The 15,210-nt window shown below is 41.5% G+C and overlaps 3 protein-coding genes across 9 annotated transcripts in view; 1 reads left to right on the forward strand and 2 right to left on the reverse strand.

The window, feature by feature from the left end:
- Window positions 1-98: 98 nt before the first annotated feature.
- Window positions 99-7,465, reverse strand: LOC113210655 (serine/threonine-protein kinase 3/4). Of its 4 annotated transcripts, none has more exons than XM_026428749.2 (12): window positions 7,195-7,465; window positions 4,464-4,544; window positions 4,176-4,356; window positions 2,960-3,187; window positions 2,766-2,871; window positions 2,472-2,684; window positions 2,271-2,386; window positions 1,992-2,199; window positions 1,815-1,909; window positions 1,564-1,689; window positions 1,255-1,464; window positions 99-1,149 (listed from the first exon to the last, which is right to left on the reverse strand). In XM_026428749.2, the coding sequence occupies exons 1-12, from the start codon at window positions 7,206-7,208 to the stop codon at window positions 991-993; spliced, it is 1,737 nt and encodes a 578-aa protein (XP_026284534.1). In that variant the 5' UTR covers window positions 7,209-7,465; the 3' UTR covers window positions 99-990. The 4 variants fall into 4 exon arrangements, with proteins under 4 accessions (XP_026284534.1, XP_026284535.1, XP_026284532.1 ...); XM_026428750.2 differs by having other exon boundaries at window positions 2,271-2,383; window positions 7,195-7,440; XM_026428747.2 differs by lacking the exon at window positions 7,195-7,465 and adding an exon at window positions 5,487-5,725.
- Window positions 7,466-7,621: 156 nt separating this feature from the next.
- Window positions 7,622-9,874, forward strand: LOC113210657 (immunoglobulin-binding protein 1). Its single transcript, XM_026428754.2, has 5 exons — window positions 7,622-8,004; window positions 8,324-8,700; window positions 8,795-8,981; window positions 9,066-9,265; window positions 9,360-9,874. The coding sequence occupies exons 1-5, from the start codon at window positions 7,888-7,890 to the stop codon at window positions 9,562-9,564; spliced, it is 1,086 nt and encodes a 361-aa protein (XP_026284539.1). The 5' UTR covers window positions 7,622-7,887; the 3' UTR covers window positions 9,565-9,874.
- A 1,736-nt stretch (window positions 9,875-11,610) lies between these two features.
- LOC113210654 (protein argonaute-2) overlaps window positions 11,611-15,210 on the reverse strand; it is a 15,293-nt gene continuing 11,693 nt past the window's right edge. For all 4 annotated transcript variants that reach the window (XM_052264321.1, XM_026428745.2, XM_026428746.2 and 1 more), the window contains 8 exons: window positions 14,765-14,898; window positions 14,610-14,680; window positions 14,411-14,524; window positions 14,021-14,303; window positions 13,668-13,940; window positions 13,456-13,585; window positions 13,112-13,311; window positions 11,611-13,012 (listed from right to left, as the gene is read on the reverse strand). In XM_052264321.1, coding sequence (XP_052120281.1) covers window positions 12,904-13,012; window positions 13,112-13,311; window positions 13,456-13,585; window positions 13,668-13,940; window positions 14,021-14,303; window positions 14,411-14,524; window positions 14,610-14,680; window positions 14,765-14,898 — 1,314 coding nt within the window. In that variant the 3' untranslated portion in view covers window positions 11,611-12,903. The remainder of the gene's footprint in view (window positions 13,013-13,111; window positions 13,312-13,455; window positions 13,586-13,667; window positions 13,941-14,020; window positions 14,304-14,410; window positions 14,525-14,609; window positions 14,681-14,764; window positions 14,899-15,210) is intronic.

Genomic DNA, 15,210 nt, shown 5'->3' on the forward strand with positions numbered 1-15,210 from the left:
GGGCCGGCAAGCAGCATTCCACCCGGGGCCGCCCGAAGGGAGGTGAACCGCGTTGCACTTGACATGTCCGACGCACCAGCAACGACATGGCATGCGGGTGCTTTCAAACTATTGCCATCTCAAATAATGCAATCGCAAAGATACCGTAAGTCTGAAAAACTGAGACTCAAGTTACATGATTGTATAAACTGTGATTTTAGCTTCTAAAGACTGAGAATGCAAATTCAGACAGGGTAAATGTGATGTGGAAAATTCAACAAACAAGAAATAAATAAAAGTGCAAAGAAGATTAAGAGATCAGCAGATATCATGGGCTGCTAAATAGCAAACCACAAGTAGATCCTGTTAGTTAGGTTTGTTGCTTGTCCACATTAAATGCAGTATCGGTTAAATAGAACACTAGATAAGAAACTAGAGAGAACATCATCCTGAATACAAGGGGGTGTTAACTTTACCTAAGAATATAGTTCAAAACACAGAAGTAGAAGTGTTGTCATCAGTAGCTGACTATTATTTTTTTAAAAACAAGGCACGCAACAAGCATTTTTAATTGGGGTGGTTGGTGATCAGCCACCAAAGTCTCTGCAAATATAGATTATGTTATGTTGTAATAGTTTTTGGAGTCCAAGACTTAATGGATCATTAGCCATTACAAAAACAAAATTTAAAAAACAAATGACAAATAAATAGGTACTAATACCAACAAGAAAAATATGTGCATAGAAAAATGAACATTGATGCTTCGGATGAAGACCCAATGCCTCAATACAAACTACACAATGGATTGTCATACAGTGCTCAACAAGAAGACTTTCACTCACAATTATGGCAAACTGAAACATTTCATAAACATAACTGAATTTCAATTTCCTCCATACACTTCCTAGATATATATATATATTTGTATATGTAAATATACGAACACAGTCTGTTCACATGACACATCACAGCTCTCTCATGGACACAACAGAAGTTAACTGGAAAATGACATCAGAAATTTTGTTGCCTTTTTCTCTTCTGGTCCATAGCATCAAGAATTGGCTGCCTCTTGGTCTGATACCTCCGCCTTAGCTCATCTATCTCTCTCTCCATTTCAGAGTCAAGGTTTGCCATTCTCGTCTGTAGCTCTTCATAACTCAGAAACTTGAGCTGGAATTATGATAATACTGTTAGTCCACACAAAAACCACCACACAGAAATGAAAAAGAATTTAATAAAGTAACAAATATAACATATTCAAGAAATGTGACTCACAAATTCAAAGTCTCCATCAACATAGGCACGTTGAAATTTAGCTTGATTTTCATGATGATTAATACAAGGTCCATGATTGTGGTTATCAGAAGGTACTCGGTGCAGCTGCCCACCGACTGCTGAAATTTGATTGAGCTGAAGCTGAAGGTGGCTCTGAAATCTTTGTCTCTCTTCGCCAGATAACTGAGCTGGAGCACTAATCTCACTATTCTGAAATTTTAAAAAATGCATTCATTTGTCTCAATGCAAAGTTATAACCACAGCCACATTAACTGTTCAGATATGTAACAAGAAAACTGGGGAACAAACCTGATGATTTTGTTGATCTAAAGATTGTAGCCTTTGTGGAGGTACAGGTACTTCAGTTGTTGCAGCAGATACCTGGTCATAGGTCGCCATATTATGAGATGGTGATTGAGGCAGTTGACCGTTATTCTATTCAGACAATGAAATAAATAACCGTAAGTCAAAATAGTTTTTTCTTTCGTTTTTTTTCTTTGGTCTTTTAAAGAAAAACAAATTGTTAAATTTGTTGATCTTGCTTTTGGCAATTTACAAACCTGCAATTTTACATTTTCAGCTTCTTTTTTGTCAAAATGATCTAAAAAAAGAGGCCTGTACTTCTTCCCAGACTCTCCAGGTCCAGTATCATGCCCTTTATCAAAACAGAAATATGTTTTAGAGAAGTAATTCAATGTCTTACTGGTCGGTTATAAAGTTGGAAAAGAAATACTAACTCTTCATTGTAGACTCATCTTCAGTATCACTATTAATAACCATTGTTCCTAAATCTGATTGCAGTTCCACCATAGTTCCACATTCACCTGGAACTAGAGTTCCCGAATCCATTTCAATCATCGTTCCTGAATCAATTGCATCTCTATAGGGCACTAGAGTTCCTGTGTCTCCAGCTACCATTGTTTTGCTATTTATTCCTTCATCATCCTGAAATAATTGTTAATATTAAATTCAGAAAGTAGGGGGAAGAGCAAACACAGAAGAGGAAATTTACTTACAGATTTATTGTCTATGTGATTTTGTTTGGCATTGTTTTTGCACCGTTGGTTTTCCCGGATTTCTCTTGCCTCCACAATCATTTGGCTCAGAATTGTTGGAGGTTTGGCATTACCTTCAATAAGATGGATAAAATGGACAGAAAATAATAGAATCTTATCAATAGATGAGATTACTAATTTTTTTTGTGGAGATCTAAATACCTATGAACTGGTGCTGTAGTAGTTCACTTGCTGTTGCTCTTTCTTCTGGGTTTTTAACTAAACATCGACTCACAAAGTCGATAAATTCAGGAGACCATTGATCTGGTTTTCTGAATGATGGGGGAGGTTTTGTTGGTATCATAAATATTGCGCGCATTGGATGAATGTCACCGTAAGGTGGCTTTCCTTCTGCCATTTCAAGACCTGTTATACCTGTAATATTCCAAAGGGTTATTATCAATCAACAAAAGAAATTATGCATTGGTACAATTCATGAAAAAATATCTCACTAACCTAAACTCCACATATCTGCCATACAATCATATCCTATTTCCTGAATTACTTCTGGTGCCATCCAGAAGGGTGTTCCTATTACAGTATTTCTCTTGGCCATGGTGTCCTTAAATAAAACAATTTTTTTTTCATAAAAGGCAGTCATTTTCAGACAAAATGAATAAAGGGATACCTCAAAACAAAACTTTTCTTACAGTTAGTTGTCCTGCTACACCAAAATCTGCTAGTTTTGCATGACCTTCTGTGTTAAGAAGAATATTGCCAGCCTTGATGTCCCTGTGAATTTTCCGTCTCAAATGGAGGTACTCGAGGCCTTTTAGAGTGTCAGATAAAATTGTGGCAATTTCATCTTCAGTCAGGGTCTTCTTTCGCAGCCTCATAATGTCTGATACTGAACCTGCTCCACAATACTCCATGACAATCTGCAGATAAAATTAGGGTTTCCATTTTTAATTCTATTATGAGTGTTGTAGAAATATTTTCAATCCTCATTATGGGTAGATAATATGGGGAAGCGGCGGAGATGGAAGGCAAGGGTGAAGAAGCCAACCAGCTGACTCAATGGCTGCATCGAGGCCAGGTCCACCCCAAGTTGTCTCTGCAGGCGACCCCCCCCCCCCCCAAAGTCTCAGATAAATATAACTGCGGCGGTAGAGAGGCAGAGGAAGCAGCTGGGCAGAGACTGAGGAAGGGGGCAAAACCAACCGCGCAGGTGCTGTGGGCCGGCAAGCAGCATTCCACCCGGGGCCGCCCGAAGGGAGGTGAACCGCGTTGCACTTGACATGTCCGACGCACCAGCAACGACATGGCATGCACGTCCACTACCGGGCCCCGACCCGAGCACGACACAGGTCACCAATCGCATGCGTGCCGCCATGCCCCGTGCTCACCCCCTGCGAGGGGGCCTAACTCTACTCGCACCACCATGTCTATCAGAGAATACCGGTTCGCCCAGCCGCAAGGAGTAAGCAAACCCGCTCTGATACACTCGGTGCACGCGGGGGGGATGGGTGGCTAGTGTCGTTGGAGCGAATGAGTGATGTACGCAAGCCGGCTGGCATACGTGCAGGTTGCCTATGCATTTGGTCTCTTAAAGCGTCCTGGTTAAAGATAATAGGCATGATGCCAACGCGCGAGCCTGTGCGGGCTAGTACACCGCCTGTAGGCAATACACCACGGTGTAGCGGGTTTGCCTACCCGATCTTCCCGTAAGGCGCCATAGCCTCTTGGGTATGCAAACCGCAACACTGGGGAGTATTAGCCTTCACACTCGGTATAAACCCAATCGCCCCGACTGCGTTGACGACCAATCCTGTACACATTTAGTGTGCTGTGCACCCCCAAATTGTTAATGGTGAATAAGGATGGGGAAGAGGGGGGGGGGGCAGAACAAAGGGCTGTGTTACCCACCCAGAGGTCAGTGTTCTTGAAGTATGACCCATAGTACTTCACAACATAAGGGCTGTCGCACTGTTGCATGATGGAGATCTCCTTGATGATCTCCTGCAGGTCCGTGTCGACTGGCACCTGCTTGATAGCCAGCACCTGCCCTGACTCCTTGTGCAGGGCTTTGTACACGCTGCCGTACGACCTGTGGGCGGTTTGCAAAACATTACAACTCGGTCGTCAGCGCAGAGGGAACGCCGCTGAACCGCGGCTAGGGGGTTGCTCGGCGCGAGCACGGTGGCAGCTTCTTACCCTTCTCCCAGTTTGCATATTATGTCGAACACCTCCTCGGGCTGCCGGGTCAAGCTCTCCTCGGAGAGCTTCGTCAGCTCGCTGCAACAGAAGAAACGCGAGGCACATTAGATCCAGGACACGCTGTGGTGCAGCAGGGGGCGCTGGGAAGGGGCGGGGATTAGGGCTTAGGGGGGAGACTTTCGAACTTTAATTCAAACACGTCGAGGAATTGGAGGTGGGGTACATGGCACAGAACGCACAGGCTATCGTAGGGGCCAAACCACCGGAAGTGAGGGAGAGGGAAAAGGGGGGGGGGGGGCTGTGATAAAGGCACGAGCAGTCCCCGCGGAGCAGGCCACTCCTCTCCCGCACTCTGTTGGGGGGCTCTGTGATGAACATACCGAGCTTCCAGGGTACATACTCAACAGCGGATTGAGCGGGGGCAAAGGGGAACTCTCGAATCTCGCCCTCGCCGAGCTGGGCTTTCCCTCTTTCCCCCTCTCGCCCGATGGGATAGTTTCGCACTCTTGAGGGGGGAAAGGGGGGGGCGGAGTCACCGTGGGTAAACACCAACATCACGGGATGTGGGAGGAGGGTGAGGGGCGCAGCGCAGGAGGACAACACCACCGCCGTAAATATTTCAGGAAGGGGACACCCGGGGGAGGGGGGAATCGGGCGTCTAGGGGCTGGTCGGTCGGTGCGGAGTGCCGGCCGATGCTGTCGCATACTGACGCACAAAGAACACGCAGACCGGGAGCCAGGAGAGTCGCTTGACTCTGTGAGCAGCCTGTGCAACTAAGTGTTTACGAGCGAGTAGTGTTTACCGTGTCTGCCCGCGGCGGAGTCATGACCCGGATATCAACAATAATCACAGAAACAACAAAGATGAAAGTGCCGCAGCCGCCGCCCGAGGCCCGAGCCAGCGCGGCGGGCGCGGGCAAAGGAGTTCACACGCGTCGCACCCGCTCCAGGGTACGGCCCACACCAAGAGCAGAGTTAGGTACCGCCGCCCCCGCCCTGTCTGCACGCAAGTGCACGCACCCTGAGCCGGAGTGCCTGTTGGCGCGAGGCGGGCTGCCGCCCCCGCTGCCGCCCCCGCTGCCGCCCCCGCTGCCGCTGCTGCCGCCCTGGAGGCGCTTCTCCCGCCGGGCCTTGCACGTGCTGCAGTCCATGGCCGGCACCTCGGTCTGGAACACGCCGCCGTTGCTGAACACGAGCGTCTCCATGGCGCCGGGGCGCGGGCGCGGCGCGCGCGGGACTGCCTCGCTCTGCCTTCCTCCTGCAACCGCGAGCTCCGCGCGAGCGCGCGCACAGCCCCGTCTTTCCGAAGGGAGAAGAAGAGAGGGGTGGGGGACTTCCCCTTCCCTCCCCTTCTTCACCAGGTCCCCCGCCCCCGGGTGCCCGGGGGCAGCTGGGGCCGTACGGGCCCGCGCCAGCAGGAATGCACCGCACTCGCGACATTCGCGGCGAGAATCGGGGGAGGAGGAGGAGGGGGGGGGGGAATGGGAGGTGATTGGGCACTCCGGCCGGCGGGTTAGGGTGAGAGCTTATTGGTGAGAGGGTAGCAGGCACTCGCCACGACCACCACCTGCCTGTGGGCAAAACCAAACCAAAAGGGCCGGGCGCAATATCCGCGCGATTTGTGCTAGACACAATCCCTACCCTGTTGAAATTGATGCACATCAAGTCATAGTGTCATGACTGGTCATGACAAAGGCACAAGTGCTGCAGGGAGAGCTCCTTGCACATTTTCATAAGTGGCTGGCAATGCACGTTACTCAGTGAGTGCACTGCTGCTAGACCACAACGAACGCCATCGGAGATATTAGTTTGCTAAGAAAGTGAAGGGGGGGACCACCAGTGTGCAGTATCCTGAAATTTGCAGCTGTACAGTTAGTTATGTTCTAGCTTGTCATTAGTGTCACTAACGAAAACAAAAAAAATAATTGGCTAATTTAGCACCACTGAATTTGCAAAATCAAGATCTCATAATCGCAATGAGGATGTCAGTGTTGCTGACATTGAGAGAAATTACTTTAATTTGCCACTATGCACAAAAGAGCTTATTGTTGTTAGAAGAGATCTATCAGTTTTCTCAATTGATAAAAATTATGCAAGTCTATTGTTCCGGAGTCAGCAGACAAGTGGGTAAAGAAGACTGACAACCATTTCAGGTTTTTGAGAACCAAAACAATGATAACTTTGAAATCAATGATAAGCACTACTCCGGTTGAAAGTTTAGATTAAGATCATGACAATGATTTGGCACTTGAAGGAATTATCCCATACAGTATCCATAGAGTCATAGCGGAACAAAAAGTCATCAATAACAAAGGCAGACTGAAGTTGCTAAACTGCCTAGTTCAAGGTCCTCCAGAAGATAGACACCTGGCCTAATCATTGGCACTGAAAACTGTATACAAGCAATACAACTACTCTATCCCTTACGAAATTTCAACATCATCCGCATAATACTAAAATTATTGCCGAGAGAGCCGTTGATGGAAGCGCAGACACAATGGAGAGTGGCAGCGCAAGGTTAGAGTGAACTACACTTTTAAGTCCGATTTTGAGTCTGACCACAAAAAGGACCGATTGAAAGCAAAGAAAGGATTTTCCAAGAGACACTGTCACAGCGACACACATTCACGATTGAGTTGTTGCTTCTTTAATTAGAACATTAGACATGCCAAGAACCTCTGCGGGGTAGACGGCGGCAGAGTGGTTTCGAACATTTACGTCGACTTACCTCTTGGATGACATTGTGGGTGTGTCCTTTAAATTCCTGGAATTCTGCGTAATGCCTGCGTTAGAGATCCATCGTGTTTGTTGTGTTTTTTCGACAGTATTGAAAAAGTCACCAGATTCCGAAGTTCCGTCCGAACCTCAAAACGGGGCGTCCATGTTGTCTTTGAACAGGGTGGCAGCGGCTTTAAACCTTAGCGGCATTAGCGCATGCGGGCACAATGCGTCATGAATAGAAAGCAGAATATGTCATCGATCGGCTCATTTGTCGAACGAACAAAGAGAAATGAAAAGATTCGCTTTCACATAGAGACATTACGATTTGTATTTGTTTTGTTTTTTCCTCTATTTTTAATGATTAGTTCTGTCATGTTGGCCCTGCTTGTGCTCCGACTGTTTGTATGGGAAACACAAAAACAAATAATTCCCTCCTTGATGAATGACATCGATTTTGCACTTTGTATTTTACCTTTTAAAATGTCTACGCTTAAAATATGAACTGTTTCTGTAGTCGAGAAACAATGTAAGTAGCCTCGCACATAACAGGGCGCGGGTCAAAGTTTTGGAAAATGGTTTTTCGAAGTCATGAAGTCATGATGAAGTTGTAGCAGAAGAAGCAGAAGCCGTTGCGCCAGAGCAGTAGCAGAGTCGCTGCGCTGTGAGTTGTGCCCTTCAGTTGTGAAAGAAACAAATAGCCATGGCCATGGCGGCCGAAGATGAAACGCGGAAACTATCCGACATTTTCGACGAAGGATTGGATTTATTCAATAGAGTCTCCAAGACTGATGAAGCAACGAATAGTTCAAACATTCAGGTGAGGCATTGTCATCAATGCTGTCTCTCTGCACCCTTGTGCCTACTCGTGATTGTTGTTTTTGTGTAGAACTCATATATTAATTTCTAATTTTGTTAGTTGCGCTATCTCATCTCGCTACTAAAATAATTTATGTCACTCCAAATTTTGACAATGATTGTATTTTATATGGTCTCTCTTCCCTTTGTCTGATTGCCTGCGGAAGAAACAAAATATTTGAAGTGTTACTGACGGCATGTTTGATGTGTAAAATAACACATAAAATAACAAATTATTATTAAGTACTGTGTTTTAATTTTCAATCTTCTTGTTTCAACAGGCTGAAATCAAAAGAAGCATGCACCTGTTTGAAGATGCAACGAGGCTAGTTTCTTTGGGCGGCCTTTTTTCATCAAATGAAAGTGTTGAAGAGGTGCCTACCAGCAATATAAAATATTTTTTATTGCCAGCATTGCTAGGAACATTGTCTTTAAAATTGTGTGTAGCTGACCGTTTAGAAGTGATTACTACAGCTGAAGTGTACTTCCGTGACTTTTTACAAAGAGTTAAGGATTATGGTGTAGCAGATATTGAAATTCCCCCAGCTGTGGAAATTCCCGATGAAGATTCGGCCACTGATATGGTCAACGCTATGCATACTAATCGAGGTATGGACATTGCTGCTATGGCAAGACAACGTCATGCTAAAATTGAGAGGTGAGTAACAAAACTTGTTCTTGCCTTGGTACTTCCGTATTATGTTTATAAAGACTATCTGCACTGTATTTATATTGTTGTCCTGGATTTCAAGGTTCAAGCAGCAAAAGGAACTTGAATCAAAGCTCCAGACCTTACGCAAAGCTATGGATTCAGAAAGTGTTGATGAAGATATCAAGCGTAACTATTTTCTAACTATGTGCAAATCTTATGCAAGTCAAGCATTAGATGAGTTAGAATGTCTGGACTCGGAGAAACCTCTCTTAGCGCATCGGGCGAAGGTTCTTACTGATGCTATACCTTACTTATTTTGTTTCAGTGTGTAATTCAAATAGAATAAGTGTTTCATTTCTTTTTCTTATTAGCTGAAGAAGCAAGAAGCCCTAGGAAAATCTGAAGATGAGCTTGAACGAGAAAAAAGACCTAAATTAACTCCAAGACGTCCTTTGATGCCGGTGATTATCACTAAAGATGAGGTTCAAAAAAGAGTTTTTGGTGCTGGGTATCCATCTCTTCCAACTCTCACAGTTCAAGAATTTTATGAACAGCGGTTGCGAGATGGAATGTAAGTTTATATCAAGTTTCCAGCACAGGAAACATGTATTATCTATTCCAACTTTCTTTTAAAGATAAAGTCCATGAAAAATATTCCCTTACAGATGGCAACCACCAAGCTCACAAGATCAGTCTTTGCAAAATATAGCCAATGATGACATAAAAGCCAAACAGAAGGAGGAAGAGGAAGTTGAGAAAGAAAAGAAAGTTGAGGCAGATGATCCGGAAATGCTAGCCCAGCAGAGAAACTGGGATGACTACAAGGACTCACACCGAACAGGCTGGGGAAATCGTATGAATAGAAGTTAAAAGCTCCATTTTTAACAGTTTACATGCACAGAGACAATTTGTGTTGTAATCCACCTCACTCTCCTACCATTCTGTAACATTTCCTGGAGACTGTTACATTTCTCAATTTAATAGATAACTTTTTTATTATTTACTCATTTTTGCTATGAAGTGTAGCGGGGTATTTAATGATATTGAAACGTTCCTTTAACAATGTTCTGTGTTTGTTGATGAAAATGTGTATTACTTTATGAGCTCTATGTATCACAATGTATCTATCTACCTACTTATTAATGATGAACTGACTGATTACATGGTTTCATTTTCAGTATTACTGGTATATTTTGTATCTTATCTTTGTTTTAAGCAATAGAGCTCAACATCTTCCACCAAAAAATTTTTGTCTATCAATTTACAATTATGTGAAGGAAAACATAATTCCCCAGTTTTCATGGTGATAGGTTGTTTTATTATTCTAATACAATGGCTCTATTGAACACATAAAGTAAAATCTGTCATGAAGTTAGCATCTTTAATAATTAACAACAAATAAAAAAACAACAATCTATTGAAAATCGTAATGGCTTTTGGATGCATCTTTTGGCCCCATACCAAATTATTTATATTTCACACAAGACTTCAGTTAACTTTGCTTACCTTCTAACACACATTCTAGGTGCCAAAAATAAAGGAAACAGCAAACAGATAGGAAAAGTTTGAAGCAAAGTTTAAGTTACTTATAGAAGGCAAAATGAGCTGACATCAACCACAATCCAGCAAACTAAAATTTCTCAAATAATAGCAAATTCTAGTAACAAAAGACATACCTTGATTATTCGTCCTAATATGTATCATCAACAAAATGCACACTTATCTAAAACAATTTGTTTAAAAAAAACTCTACACCCACTTCCCAGAATGGTACTAAAAAATCCTAGTACCCAAACAATAGGGGATCGGTCGTAGGTGTTAAGGTTTAAAGAGATTTTGGACTTGGCAATTCATAAACTAGTTGTAAGACTGAGTCAATGAAAATACTTATGTATATCTAACCCGAACGGTTAATACGGCATCTCAGCAAAGGAATTGATGGACAACCATCCTAAGGTGACCATTAAATTTTTTTGTTTCTTAAAAAAAAACCATCAGTTTTGAGTAACTACATGCACCCAGTAGCTTAGTTGTTTTATTATGTCTCAACGGCATAAACTTTACTCAGTTGCAACTCTACATGTTGCCTCAAACCACACTGCATAACAATTTATGAAAATTCTTAAGAATTGCACATCACGGTGGACTGTGGCATAAAAAACACCAGATAAAAATGCATATATATACAAAATGGATTTCAAAAAGGACAGCTATATCTAGTGTGGAATAACAAACAAAAATGGGAAAGTAATATCGGATTATACTCATGGATAGGTTGAAGCTACAGTGGAACATGTACTGTATCAAGTTTATTTGTCAGTTTAACTTAAAGCTTGAGTTCACAACTAAAACTATTGCGCTCACCATTGTTTGTCTTAGACTAGTTCAAGGTACTTGAGAAAGAGAAAGAGACCATCCAATAGACCACAAAGTTTCACACCAACAGGTTGACAATTCTTAAATAGGCATCAGAATACACACATACCGTATTTACTCAAAAATTCCTGAGGTAAGATCTTGGAATTTGATCTATGCGAACCTTATGAGTTATGAGATCTGGTTCTTTACATGATGACAACAGACGGCAAGCGAGTCAGGTACAATCAAGGCAACATGAGTGACGTGGCTGTGCTTTGATGCATGAGACACCATATCTCAAAAAAATTTAGAGGTTGTCTTTCGTACAACAAAACAAACAAAAACAAAAAAAAACCTAATTAAATATTGCTAAGTTGGAATGAACTCAAGAGATTTAACAAGGCAAATTAAAAAGAATAAAAATCGTTGGACGCGAGACATTGCAAAAGCTTGACAGAGGTCAAACTAGAACACATAAAAATGATATAGAAAAAACAACTACAAAGACAAATTTTAAATCTTTACAAAAAAAGGAAAAAAAAAAGAAAAAAAAAGAAATGAAAACGTGAAGTGATTTATTGGTTAACTGAAGCATTCATAAAAAATAAATAAAAGTCAAATACTGGTAACTGCATTACAAGAATCTTGTCCGCGCAAAAATCAAGCCACAGCTTGAATAGAGATGCTGCATTGATTCACCAATGGACATAAAACAGGAAAAAGTGGCTCATGAGTTTAAGTAAATACGGTACCTTTGATTGATTACGAGGTCCAATTTGATAAAAATCTATAAGGGTTCTATATCCCTTCTAATAAATGAGAGTCAAACATGATTAGAAGCAAATAAACTCTGTGGAGACCACAAACACACATGAAAAAAATCCCATGGATTTGATGCAGAAATCCACATACAGCGATTTGTGGCACAGCATACAGCTACTGTTAACATAAACTAAGTAGCATATCTATCAAATATATACACATCTATCAAAGAAAAGATTCCATTTTTATGTCTAGCAGTAAAATTAATGATTTCTTTCAACTGAAACATAGCTTAAGATTACTTGCCCTTTCACATTGAAACTTACTAAAATGTTGATGCCTCGTTTTCTTAGTAGATACTAAAAAAAAAAATACACCATTTTAATCAGTACAGTTCATCTTCATAAGGTACGGCATCCAAATCAGCATGATATATCCCATACTTTCTTAATTACAAGTAATTACTAGTGGCCAACAAAACCTGGAAGGTGTTACAGAACTTATATTGTACCTCCACAAAATACATAAAGTAGTTCTTACATGAAATATATACTATAAATATTTGTGATTGAAAGTCAGGAGACATTTACAAAGGTAAATTTACCAGAACACAAAGAAAGGCTAAGGTACACATTGAAGGTAATGAAAGAATAGCTCACAGATGGAACTATTTAATGAATTAGCATAGTCGATTATTAATTCCACCAGCCTATCTTGAAGACAGACTAACAAAACTCTTCATTTCTTGTATTTAGAAGCAAATTCCAATCACTGAATATAAATTGTGCATTCAACAAATCAGCACAAAAAGGAAGAAAATAATTATGTATACAAACATTTGGATAGTAGCATAACATTCCTTCAGTCACTGTGAACCCTAGACCGATATGGTACAATGTAGTTTCACCCTTGTGGCTTAGCCAATAAATGAGTTAATGAATAAAATGGGAAATTATGTACAATAATGATTTCAATATAGGTTCTCTGCGTGACTTTGGGAAGAAAAGATTTAACATCAGAGGAGAGTGATGAAGTCATCTGCTGATATTAGTCAATAAGGTAAGAAATCCTAAAATTAACACAGAACAATTACGCGAAGTACATGACCTTCTTCGTGTCAGCATGCACTGTAATGGCTCTAGCCATTGCACCTGGCGTTCTATCTTCACTGCAACCTGATTGATGGGAGCCTTCTCCACTGTAATAAAATATATAAAAAACCACAGATGAGTAACCAGCTTAAATATAAATTCAAATTGGATATCCATTGAGAAAGACAATTTTGAATAGGGCTTACCTGTCATGTTCTTTCTCAACCAAGTGATACCGTGCACGGAAGGCAACAAGGTGGGCATAGTAGGCAGGGGCAGGAATGGAAACAGAGCGTGTGCATCTAACGTATGTGTGGCATAACTGGTACGTTAAGCACTGAAGTTCGTCAGAGTCAAAGTGATTATCGTCCCACAAGACATGGTAATGACTTGGACGGCTTGTGCCCTGAAAATTGTAGAAATATGTCACAATTCAAAAAAGTGTACTTAAAATTTTAATACTGCTAGTATTAGAGTATGAAAATAACTCAAAATAGAGAGAAAAAAAATTGAGACCACAAATTATGGACTTTAAGATCTTAGAACTTACTTGGATGCCTTGGTGACTGCACAGGTAAAAATCAAACTCAGTAGGATGAGTGATACCAACATCCACAGTTGTTCCAGCTGGAATGTTGCCAGATTTCCCAGATTGCTCTTTTTTGTCAGAGCAGAACAATCTATCAACAACCAATGACAATGAGTTACTTTAAGTGCAAGTCTGTTGTTGTGGCTGATGTGAGACATAAATTTATACAATACCTTGTGTGATGTCTTTTCTGAACAACAATAAAGGTAATACCCGGTTTGTAATCTCCTTCTAATTTTATACAAGCCTCTCTAATAGCTGTCAGTTCATGTTGGAGTACTGCTAGGAATTGACCTTCTGATACACCGTCTCGGTACAGAATGATACGATGTGGTTTATAACCACCAGTACTCTTATAGAACATAACAAGAAGCTCCCGCACCATGGAACTCAGCTCTTGAATAATTTCCTGGCGATGCTGTTGTACTCGAACAGTAGCAGCATACCTAAAAAGAGACGTGTCACACAGATTCATGATAAACAAAAGTAAAATGAGCAAAAAGCTGGATAATGTTGGTTTATTTACCTGCTTGGGTGGGCATCCATTGATCCAACAACTGCTGCAATGGATGGTTTTTTATTGTCGCCAGCTGGCGGATGAGTGACATCTGAGCCAAGGAATATGACAGGCTCATTAAACACTTTAGGTCTAATGCTTGGCACTAGAATGCTATTGATGCCACCCAGCTTCACATTAATCTTGAGACACAAGTTTGACAATGTTTGGGGGGATGTTTTGTTCACATTCTTGGCTTGAACACATTGAGTTGCCATACCCATAACTGTGTCACCCACTCTTTTTACTTCAGCTGTGAAATAAACATGGAAAATGAATTGAAATCAAGCTCATGGGGAATCCTTATCACTTGAAGTACCTAAGCAATCAGAATAAAAGAAACACAAAAAAGTTTCTTACCATAAACAGGTGTTTTTCCTGGTAATACAACCACAACCAGCTGAAGGGCTTGGAAAGTAGTTTTCAAGTATCTGAACATAGGCTCTACCTGATCTGGCCCGGTAGCATACTTGCCTACAATAGTAAACATAAAAATCTTGATTAGATTTTTAAAAAAATGGAAATTGAAAGAACTTTGAAAGATACGAGGCATACTTACAGAAACAAGGTTGTCCAATAATTGGCATCCCAGCATCATTACTTATCTTTTGAAGATTCTGGGTGAACAGCCTGGTGACATAGAATAAATACCATTGGAACTTTTGCAAATATGAGGAACTTATCGAAGAAAATTATAACTAAAGTCACAAATACCTTAATGCATCTTCTCTGACTGTTCGTTGTGGAGCAAAACAGGCAATGGCCCAAACCCGGATTTCCACACCAGTGTAGAATTGCTTTCCACGCATGTCCCAGACTCCTTGAATTGGCAGAGCTTGCTGTTTAGCCTGCAACAGAATAGCCTGTAACTTACTGCTCTTCCCAGATAAACCATGTCTCTTTAGCAAGCAAAGAAACTTATCTCTTCTAATAAAGAGGCAGAATTTTCAAAAAGATAACTTCAACTTAACACTTGAAACTTCAGAGTAACCAAAATCTGGTTTAGAAGACAGACTACGGCAAGACTAAAGAAGTAAAATAAGATCTAGATAAGTAAACAGCTCCCTTCCTACTGAACAAGACCCCAGCCTCCTATCATGAAAACTTAAAACCCCCTGCTGCAGCAGTTTCGACATTTCCAAATCTACAGATCTGGGACT

The sequence above is a fragment of the Frankliniella occidentalis genome, unplaced genomic scaffold (assembly GCF_000697945.3).
Source record: "Frankliniella occidentalis isolate FOCC.00 unplaced genomic scaffold, Focc_3.1 Scaffold18, whole genome shotgun sequence".
Classification (NCBI taxonomy): Eukaryota; Metazoa; Arthropoda; class Insecta; order Thysanoptera; family Thripidae; genus Frankliniella; species Frankliniella occidentalis.

What these genes read in the sequence shown, in the direction of transcription:
- LOC113210655 (XM_026428747.2), bottom strand. Translation starts at nt 5,671, where the DNA reads ATGGAGACGCTCGTGTTCAGCAACGGCGGCGTGTTCCAGACCGAGGTG. An exon ending in ATATGCAAACTGGGAGAAGG is followed by an intron (nt 4,357 to 4,463) that starts GTAAGAAGCTGC and finishes AACCGCCCACAG; the next exon opens with GTCGTACGGCAGCGTGTACA. An exon ending in TCAAGAACACTGACCTCTGG is followed by an intron (nt 3,188 to 4,175) that starts GTGGGTAACACA and finishes TTTTATCTGCAG; the next exon opens with ATTGTCATGGAGTATTGTGG.
- LOC113210657 (XM_026428754.2), top strand. Translation starts at nt 7,888, where the DNA reads ATGGCCATGGCGGCCGAAGATGAAACGCGGAAACTATCCGACATTTTC. An exon ending in CGTCATGCTAAAATTGAGAG is followed by an intron (nt 8,701 to 8,794) that starts GTGAGTAACAAA and finishes CTGGATTTCAAG; the next exon opens with GTTCAAGCAGCAAAAGGAAC. An exon ending in TCTTAGCGCATCGGGCGAAG is followed by an intron (nt 8,982 to 9,065) that starts GTTCTTACTGAT and finishes TTTTCTTATTAG; the next exon opens with CTGAAGAAGCAAGAAGCCCT.